This window comes from Cajanus cajan, chromosome 11 (assembly GCF_000230855.2).
Source record: "Cajanus cajan strain Asha chromosome 11, NIPB_CcT2T_4, whole genome shotgun sequence".
In the NCBI taxonomy this organism is placed as follows: Eukaryota; Viridiplantae; Streptophyta; class Magnoliopsida; order Fabales; family Fabaceae; genus Cajanus; species Cajanus cajan.
This window is the reverse complement of record NC_138527.1, coordinates 38,809,162-38,820,147: the sequence shown is the minus strand read 5'-3', so window position 1 is coordinate 38,820,147 and position 10,986 is coordinate 38,809,162. Positions and strand designations below refer to the sequence as shown.

General features: G+C 34.7%; 1 protein-coding gene across 1 annotated transcript; it reads left to right on the top strand.

The window, feature by feature from the left end:
- Nucleotides 1-2,357: 2,357 nt before the first annotated feature.
- On the top strand, nucleotides 2,358-3,353 carry LOC145953537 (uncharacterized). Its single transcript, XM_083067513.1, has one exon. The coding sequence runs from the start codon at nucleotides 2,358-2,360 to the stop codon at nucleotides 3,351-3,353; it is 996 nt and encodes a 331-aa protein (XP_082923639.1).
- The last annotated feature ends 7,633 nt before the right edge of the window (nucleotides 3,354-10,986 follow it).

Genomic DNA, 10,986 nt, shown 5'->3' with positions numbered 1-10,986 from the left:
ATTTTTACCACCAACACCACCAACTCCACCTAAACCTCCAACTCCACCACCAGCACCACCTAAACCATCATCACAACCCTTGTTGCTTTTCATTGTTGATGTTTTCTTCTGGATATGAATCAAGTAACCACATTCTACTTTGAAAAGTTTCCGGATAGCTACGAAGAAGTGAATTTGTGGTCAGTTTTCCAGAGATGGGGAAAAGTTTGGGAGGTCTTTATTGCAAAAAAGAGGAATAGAACGGGACATAGATATGGCTTTGTGAGATTTGTCAACATTCAAAATGTTAGGCGTTTGGAGGAAGAGCTGGATAAGATTTGGTTTGGCAATGTTAAGATGAATGTGAACACCCCAAAGTACAAGCGGGGGGAATGGAAAAGCCATGGAAGAAGGAAGAAGGTGGAAGGAGGTAGACGAAAGGAAGAAGGATCCAGTATAAAGACACCAACCCCAATCATAGGAAATAGGTCTTTCGCTCAAGTACTCCAACAAGGTCGGGGAGGTATGCAATTGGCGTGGAGAGAGAAAAGGGAGGTACAGTCGAAAAAACAAGGAAGTCAAGGAGGGTGGAACGGGCCCGGCTTTACGATAAAGGAAGAAAACACCAGCTGGCTTCATAAATGTTGGGTGGGAAGGCTGGAGGATGTCACGTTATTTGACAGACTACAGGAAACTAAAGTCTTCGACGAAAAAGCGGACATAAAGTTACGATACATGGGAGATGACATGGTACTGATATCTGGGGTAGAAGAAGATGATCTCAAAGAACCTTACTCAGAGGCTATCCGAGATATGTGGTCACTGTTTCATTCCATTCAATGATGGACCCCAAGCTTGGTGGCAGGAAATAGATTAATTTGGGTAAGGTGTAGTGGTATCCCTATACACCTTTGGAGTCAAGATTGCTTCGCAAAAGTTACTAGTGTCTTTGGGACCCTTATTTTGATGGATGATGACACCTCGAGTTTTAGTAGATTGGATTATGCCAGATTACTGATTAAAACTTCCTCTATACTGCCAATCCAACATATCAGCGAGATTAAAATTAACGGGATGATTATACAAGTAAGAGTTATTGAGGAGGTGACAACGAACAATGGTCAGTGCAAGTGTGGGCTTTGGAAGAATGAAGGTGTAGCCTTGTCTTCGGCTGCAAGTGAATTAGTTGTTAATTTATGCTCATCGTCCTCTGAATGCTCAGAAAATAACACATGGCCGGAAGGAGAAGGTGCAGCCATGGCGGACAACAATCAGAGCTGGAAGGAGGACGAGATCTCAAACTGTTACCCAAAGGTCTTGGACCAACAACTTACTCATGAGAGAGTAGATGGATCAGTCTATACTCACATTGATAGAAGTAAGGGTACGGAGAGCCGAATTTTGGTGAAAGTAGGGGGTGAGGAGGACATAAAGATGGGACTGGAGGAGGCGGTGCAAGAAGAGTTGCATGAAATAGGAAACCTAATGGGTGGGATGGAGGTCACTAGCTACAGAGCTAAGAATACCAATGTTGATACGAATCTATATGGGACCCGTATAATTAATTCAAATACAACGAATTGCACCAAGGTAGTCAATTCTGTTTCTCATATTAATTCACAACACCTGATTGGGCCTAACTCGATCGACCCAATGCTTCTTATAGAGAGGGGGTATGACCCAAGGTCAAATATGGATGACAAGGAGATCAGAGAAAACCACGACCCACGACCCATTAGTAAACAAGCTAAGGTGACCAATCAATTTAATATGGAACAATTACGAGTGTGCAGAGTACTTGACGTGGACAGCAAAGGGAATCATTCGGGTTCGACAATCGAAACCGGTGAATCCGTCTCAAGGGTGGGATGCTCTCTCGATACAGGGTTGGTTGTGAGATCAGAAATCAACAACAGTGGTAAGGGGAAGCGGGTATAGACGAAGGCAACAGATGAACAAGATACACGGGAAGCAACAGTTAAAGAGGTTGGTGCTGCTATGGTGCCTACAACAATTGCCAGCCCTGTACTATCATTTGCCGCCGCAAGGAGAAAACAGGTTAGGCTCGCCCTTCATTCCTTTAGCAATTCCCTCTCTGATTGCGACATCAGGAATTGCAATAGAATCTTCTGGCTGAACAAAGATGTATCAGAGGCAAAGAAAATTTGGGAAATTGGCAAGGCTATGGGCCTGACTTATAATGGGGAGGAGAATAGAGTAATTCAGAAGTTGGAAGAACTAGAGGTTAGGGATCAACAAGAAAGATTGAAAAACGGTAATCAAAACCGAGAGGGGAATTATGTGGGTAATAAATGAAAGCCATTTCTTTCAACGTGAGGGGCCTAGGAGGGAAGGTAAAGTGGCGTATTATTCGCAAAATGATTAGTGAGGAACAGGTTGATATCTTGTGTTTACAAGAAACAAAAAAGGCAGAGATATCTGAGAATTTATGTAAATGGTTGTGGGGCGAAGGAGGAGAAGGGGATATGGGGTGGAAAATGACCCCTGCAATCAACAAAGCTGGGGGATTGCTATGTTTATGGAGTAAGGCAAAACTAGAAGTTACAGACCACTTTCAAGGCTCAGGTTATTTAGGATTGGAGGGAACTTGGAAAGAAAAGGGGATTCAAATATTAATTGTCAACATATATGCACCATGCGAATTCTCTCAAAAGAGACAATTGTGGGGACAGCTGAAAGAAAAAAGAGAAAGAAGTAATATAAAATGGTGGTGTTTGATGGGGGATTTTAATAGTGTAAGGAAGGTAACAGAAAGAGTGGGAGTCAACGGTGGTAATGTGGGTGCAGTAGAGATTGGAGATTTCAATAATTTCATCTCTGATTTGGGCATTGTAGAGGTTCCACTAATTGGTAGGTCATTTACGTGGTACAGACCGAATGGGAGAGCAAAAAGCAGAATCGATAGGATTTTTGTTTCTAGAGACTGGTTTGATCAGTGGCCAGGGAGTATACAAATGGTTCTGGATAGAAATATCTCAGATCACTGTCCAATTTTATTAAAGAACGTAGAAGTTGATTGGGGACCCAAACCATTCAGATTCCTAGATTGTTGGCTGCACGATAAGGACTTCCGACCCCTGGTGGAAAAGACATGGGAAGAGACGAATGTACATGGCTGGGGGGCATTTGTGGTTAAAGAGAAACTGAAACAACTCAAAATCACTTTAAGAGATTGGCACGCAAGAAAGTCAGATGACCTAGAGACTCAACACAAGGTTATTTCAAACAAAATGAATGACTTGGATAAAAAAGAAGAATCAAGTGAATTAACAATGGAGGAAATTTTATTGAAGAGGGAGTTGCAGGAAAAATTCTGGGAAGTGGCCACCCGAAATGAATCAATATTAGCATAAAAATCCAGAGTCTCTTGGTTAAAACTAGGGGATATGAACTCAAAATTTTTCCATGGGATGCTAAATTGGAGATGGAAGAAAAATTCATTAAAAGGCTTGTTTGTGGATGGCAGGTGGATGGACGACCCAAAACAGGTTAAGCTCCAAGTGAAGAAATTCTTCCACAACAGATTTATGGAACAACATTGGGAGAGACCACTTATAGAAGGGGTTCAGTTTAAACAGATCTCAGACAGGGAGAAATGTCAATTAACAGCAGATATTGATCTAGAGGAAATCAAAATGGCAGTTTGGGACTGTGATAGTTCCAAGAGTCCAGGTCCAGATGGATTCAATTTCAAGTTTATCAAATCTTTTTGGGAAACTGTGAAGGAGGATATCGTGAGAATGATGAAAGAATTTCATGCAAATGGTAAATTACCAAAAGGCACAAACTCGACGTTCATCACGTTAATACCTAAGGTTGATGATCCCCAATCTTTAGGTGATTACAGGCCTATTTCATTGGTTGGTTGCTTGTACAAGATACTAGCTAAGATTTTGGCTAATAGATTGAAGAAAGTACTACCATCAGTAATCGATGATAGGCAAAGTGCATTCCTAGAAGGGAGGAATTTATTGCAGAGTGTGGTGATTGCAAATGAGACCCTGGATGAAGTCAAAAAGGAAAAGAAAAGCTGTATATTTTTTAAAGTGGACTACGAGAAGGCGTATGACTCAGTAAATTGGGAGTTCCTCTTATATATGCTAAGAAGACTAGGGTTTGATCCTAAATGGATTCAATGGATACGGGCATGCTTGGAGTCAGCTCATGTTTCAGTGTTAATCAATGGCAATCCCTCAGAGGAATTTAAAATGAATAGGGGACTTAGACAAGGAGACCCCTTGTCGCCATTTCTCTTCACTATTGTGGTGGAAGGTCTAACAGGATTGATGAGGGAAGCTAGTAGGAAAAATTTGTTTACAGGAGTGAAGGTTGGAGAGAAGAAGGTTGAAGTCTCTATCTTACAATATGCAGACGATACAATTTTTATAGGAGAAGCAACAATTCAGAATGTCATCACTATGAAGAGTATCCTCAGGTGCTTTGAACCGGTGGCTGGTCTAAAAGTGAATTTTTTTAAAAGTAGTTTTGGGGGGATAGGAGTAGAAAGGAATACGATAGAAGGATTTGCACACCTACTAAATTGTAGTGTGACTCAACTACCTTTCAATTATTTGGGCATTCCATTAGGGGCAGATCCGAGGAGAATAGAGACATGGAGACCTATAATTAGTAAGTATAACAAGAAGTTGGCTAAGTGGAAGCACAAATCACTTTCCATGGCAGGGAGGGTATGTTTAATCAATTCTGTCCTAACATCCTTGCCACTCTTCTATTTCTCTTTTTTTAGAGCTCCAAAGACTGTGGTAAAACAAATTGTCTCTATTCAGAGGAAGTTCCTATGGGGGTACTCAGAAGACATAAGGAAGATAGCTTGGGTGAGATGGGAAAAAGTTACCAGGCCAAAAGAGGAGGGAGGGCTTGGAATAAAAAATATTGCAACCTTTAATGTAGCTCTTCTGGCAAAATGGAGGTGGAATCTATTTCATAATCCTGATTCAATGTGGGCACGTGTGTTGTTATCAAAGTATGGTGTTGATCGGCCTAATTTGTGCACAAGTTACAACAAAACTAAGGCTTCAATTTGGTGGAGGGATGTGCTTAAGGCTTGTGGAGCCGATAATGAAGACAAGTGGTTTGATAAGTCGAAGGATTGGAAAATGGGGGAAGGAAAACAAACTCTGTTTTGGTTGGACAGGTGGACTGGTGAGGAATGCCTAGCTGTATTATATCCTAGGCTATTCTTAATTTCTGAACAGAAACAGGATACAGTTCACAAAATGGGGCAGTGGGTAGATGACACATGGGTATGGGAGTTTAGGTGGAGGAGGGAGAGGTTTGATTGGGAGGCAAATCAGATTTTGACACTACACCAGATCTTAAATACCTTCTCCATGAAGAAGTTGAAGAATGACTACTGGTATTGGAAGCTTGAACCATCAGGAGAATTTTCAGTAAAGTCAGCATATAAATTCTTAACTTCACAGAGGTCAACTAATGAAAGACAAAAACTATTTGTATGTATGTGGAAACTACATGTCCCTCCGAAAGTCTCTTTGTTTGTCTGGAGATTGCTTATCAATGCTCTACCAACTAAGGAGAACCTTCTTAGGAGGAATATTCAACTGGAGCCCCAAAATAGATTATGTGTATTCTGCAGAGCCAGTCTTGAAACTGCATCTCATCTATTCTGTACATGTTCAAAAGTGGTCACAATATGGAATCAATGGCTTACCTGGCTGAATTGTCCTGCTCCCTGGCCTGAACAAATGGATCAACACTTTCTAGCTATACCTGGACCACTGAAATCTAAGTTGGAGATTGAACACTGGCAAGTGGTGTGGTGTGCCACAACTTGGTGCATTTGGAATCTTAGAAATCAGTGTGTATTTAAGGAAGGGCAGGTTAATAGAGAGAGGTTGCTGGAGGACATAATTTTTGCTTCATGGTCTTGGCTGTCCAGTATGAACACAAACTTTAAGTATTCATTCTCCCAATGGGCTTCTAATCCGGGTCCGTGTCTTCTGTCATTATGCAACTAATTCAAGCCAAACGAAATAGAAGGGGAGGTGAACCTCAAAGATTCAATGAGTAGAGATTGGCTTATGGAAATAAACACGGGTCGTGGTATTCTTGAGGAAAACAGGGCTAGTGACGAATTAAACAATTCTGAAGAAAGAAGTTGACAATGCAGATTTGGGACGCCAAAACACAGTAAGTCAGACTACCACTTTGCCAACATAGAGATGTCTTGAGTCTAGAAGTGAGGGGTGGTTGATTATATGGGGGCCAAAGGATGGAAGTGAAATAAAATGTATTTTCCAAGTGCAAATCTGTTATATTAACATGGGCACAGGTACTGTGGGTTTGCAGCAAGCTACGGGGGAATTTTCCTTCATAAATATTAAAGTGTAAACCTTGGTTAATTGGTAATTTATACTAGTTTAAAGGTAAATTACCTATTAACCTACCTTAGGAAGGAAAAGGTACTTATGTAGGTTTGTTAAGTATACTGTATATGGGTTTAAGGTACCCGTTGTACCTAAGAAATATAATTATCTTTGCTGTCCAAAAAAAAAACGTAAGTTAATTTTTGATTATCAACAATTTTCACGATCTTTAATAGAAACTTAAAATAAAAATAAAAATAAAATATTTTATAAAAATTGTAAAGTGTATTATAGAGAAGATTATCCTTTTTCTTCTTCTAAATTATACCTTATAAAGACCGAAGAGAGAGTAATTATTTTCTCTGCGATGTGTTGTGGGAGAGCGCCATTACGAGAATCTCTGCATTTTCTCTTGAATACCTAATGTCCTCCTCACATTAATTAGGATTTATTTATTTAAATTTTTATAGAAGCATTTAAAAAAAGTAAAAAAATTCTTAATAAATATAAGAGAAACTTATTTTAATTTTTTAAAAAAATATTTTTTAAAAAATTTACTCAAACAAATCTTAATAAATATACATATATATATGCATCATTTTTCTTTAACTTTTCCTTTCTTAATAATTTAATCTTCTAGTGTGTGTTTAGAGACCATGATTAAGAGTGAATTAGAAGAGAAGTGAGATAATTTACAAAGAATTGAAAAAAGTTAGATTATTTTAGAGGAGTGATTTATGAGGATTAGAGGATAAATAGAGGTGAGTTCTATAAAGAAAAAAAATCCTAAATAGAGAAAATTTGCTAAAAATTAAAAAAAAAAACAAAAATTTCTATTCATTAATTACAATCTTTTTTTTTTCTCATTCTACTAAATAATAGTTGACTATAATAAAAATATAATTTTAAAAATGCTAATTTTCTTATATTTTTTACCTAATTCTTCTCTACTAAATAATTATAACTTTTATTTTATTTTTTATCAAATTAATTTTTATGTATTTTCTGTTATTCCATTCAATTCTTCTTCCACTGTCAAACAAAACATTAGTATATTTTAAAATTTTATTTTTTTCTTGATCTGTTCCTTCCACCCAATAATATATCTATCATTGCGGGCCTGACATGGGATCAGGGTTTCTGTTACTTTCATTGATACCATTCAAATATCTTTGTCGGACTTTTCAAGATCAGGATTTATATTTTAGGGCATAGTCCGTGAACTTCTATTTAACTTTTCTTATGGCATAGAAACGATAAATTTGCCTCCATTGACGGAGAAACACTGTTTCAACTTACAACAATACCATATATTTTGTAAATTAAAAAATTAACGATGGACAAGGAATATTCTTTTTTATCATATTATTGATATAAAATATTTATTTTAAAAATAATAATTAATATATGTCAAAATTGTGAACACACATAATATATATATATATATATATATATATGAGGAGGGTTCAAATGACACCAGTATAACTTTTACTAAGTTTTACACCGCTCAATAATTTTATATTAAATGTGAATTTTGAAAATCCAACCGTTAGATTGAAAATTTATATATCTTAGATCATATATGTCAAATTTTGTTAAATTTGAACAACTTGAAGGTATTCTAAGTGTTCATATTTTAGTGTATTTTGAAATGAATATATTACGTCAATTTTGTTTTATGAGAATAAAGTATCAAATCATCTTGGATTAATATAAAATTTTGTATATATGATCTAAGAGATATGAACTTTCAATCCAATAGTTGGATTTTCAAAACTCACATTTAATATAAAGTTATTGAGCAGTGTAACACTTAGTAAAAGTTACACTGGTGTCGTTTGAACCCTCCTCATATATATATGAGGAGGGTTCAAACGACACCAGTGTAACTTTTACTAAGTGTTACACTGCTCAATAACTTTATATTAAATGTGAGTTTTGAAAATCCAACTATTGGATTGAAAGTTCATATCTCTTAGATCATATATGTCAAATTTTGTTAAAATTGAACAACAACTTGAAGGTAATCAAAGTGTTCATATTTTAGTATATTTGAAATGTATATATTACGTCAATTTTGTTTTATGAGAATAAAGTATCAAATCATCTTAGATTAATATAAAATTTGACATATATGATCTAATAGATATGAACTTTCAATCCAACGGTTAAATTTTCAAAATTCACATTTAATATAAAGTTATTAAGCAGTGTAACACTTAGTAAAAGTTACACCGGTGTCGTTTGAACCCTCCTCTATATATATATATATATATATTTTAATATAATATATTTTATACTCAAGAATAAAATTTGAATTTTATATATTTTAATTAAAAAATATAAATTACTATCATTTATATCAATTAATATTGATTAACAATAAAGAGCATTAATGACCTATATGAACTTATATTAACTAAAGTTTAGATATTTATTTAACACTGTCTACTATTAATACAATTTATAATTTTGGCCATAATATTGATATAATATATTGATATCAGAAATTGATTCTGATTAACTGGTTTATTGTTAAGCAAGTCATGGCATGGGTCATAACAAAGATCATGCCGCATGAATATGGCAAAAAATTTCGATAATATTACTATAATAATTTTTTAGTGATTTTTTTATTCATTATTAAAGAGTATTATCGGTCAAAAATAAATACTTGAATATTTTCACTTAACTTAAATTTTTTACATTTATAACAGTTAGGATTTAAACTCAAGCCATTTAGTTAAGTAACGTAAATCTTTCACATTTTCATCAATTCAAATTTGTAATAATAGTTTATCATTGCCAAACTAAATAATAATAATGATAGTCAAATTTAAAATCTAAATTTATTGATTTTATAATGTTAATTAAGAGCCGAATTGTCTGGTTAAGATAAACTAAATAACAATTGTGAAATTAAAAACTAATTAGTCTTTGTATAATATTAGAAACTAAATTTATCAGTATTTATAATTTTAGCATGAACTTTGTATCCCTTAATTAACTTATTAACGTTATAGATGTCACTTTCAGCTAATAAAAATTCCATATTTCTCGTCCGCACATGTATGTCTCAATCAGTAAAACATGCCATTACAATGAAAAGAGATACCTTAAAACTGAGATAGAAATAAAAACATGACAGCGTGCTGTCACAATGCCCTGGAGTATTATATAAATTATGGTTATTGTTCCAATATATAGTAGAAACTCTTTAAATTAATAATGTCAGGACCGGAAAAATTTATTAAATTAGAAAGTTATTAATTTATCGATAAATTAATAATTATTAATTTAAAGAATTTTTAAGTAATTATACTATACATACCAAATAAAAAGGTAAATTAGTCTATGCCTCTTAGAATTACATTGCAGCGAATCTTGGGATTCATTGTAAATTAGTAACTTTTGAAGTACATATGCATTGAAAATCAATATGTAATGACTTTTGAAGTACATATGCATTGGAAATCAATAATGACTTTTGAAGTACAGTAAATATAAACAAGAGGAACAAATGTGTAATATATTGAACTTGAACTTTAAAGGAAAACAGACAACTATTGAATCATATTTCAATAGAGTGTAATATATTTTTTTCAGTTTTTATAAGTTATTAATTTATGATTTTCTTGGGACTGAAAATTATAAAGAGATCTCCCGAAAAATTATTATCTTATTATTTTATCGAGTTTTTCAATTTTTTACATTGGCCCAAGTCGGGACCGGACAAATTTATTATTTTAGAGAGTTTATTAATTTACCGAGTATTAATTTAAAGAGTTTCTACTGTATAGAGGACGATCCTCAGAAATTTCGTCGAGTCCAAAAATATTCGAAAATGTGTCTCTACCTCTTCGAAAAATTATTAAATAGTCTTAAACTCCATGGTTGACTCGAATTATGAACACTTAGTAATCTTAAACTATTTAATGTGATCATCTCAATTCTGGGTTTATATAGTTTTTCTGTAGTTCATTATGACCTCGAAATTTTAGGGACTGTATTTAGTGATCTCGAAATAATTGTAAGAATATAGTTAAAGCTCAACCCATACGTTAATAGCATATCTCTTGGTAGTTGGTATTAAATGCCCTAGATAAATTACCAAAGCTCTTGGAGTTCCCACACATGTTCTTAATCGATATGGAGGCATGTTGGAGGTGCACTCCCCCGTCTATGTGATACCAGTTGTTAGCTTCATTTTATTTGCTTCATAATTAATGGATCACGAATCACGATTCCACAATCGTTATGGACTAGTACCTGATCGAGTCCTAGACAGACAAACATCATTTTAATAGCGAGCACCGTAACTAGGAAAATTAATGGCTCTGTCTTTAGTTTGAATATATGAACAAATGCCTTAACCAAAATATGTTATTGTTAGGAGAGTCTGTACAATTGTGGAGATGTTTAGTACTGTTTGATAAAATGGGAAGATACAATTATAATTAAAGTTTTGTGGTGATATTACGGGAAGATGTAGCTGCAGTTAATGTTGTGATACAGTTTAAGAATTTAAAAATATTGAAGTTGCGGTAAAAATCGCAGTCATTAACTATTTCTTAAAACCTTTTATCAAAGGTCAGGATTTGTTGCCTTCGTGAACGTGAAAGGAATGCGTATTCTGAGA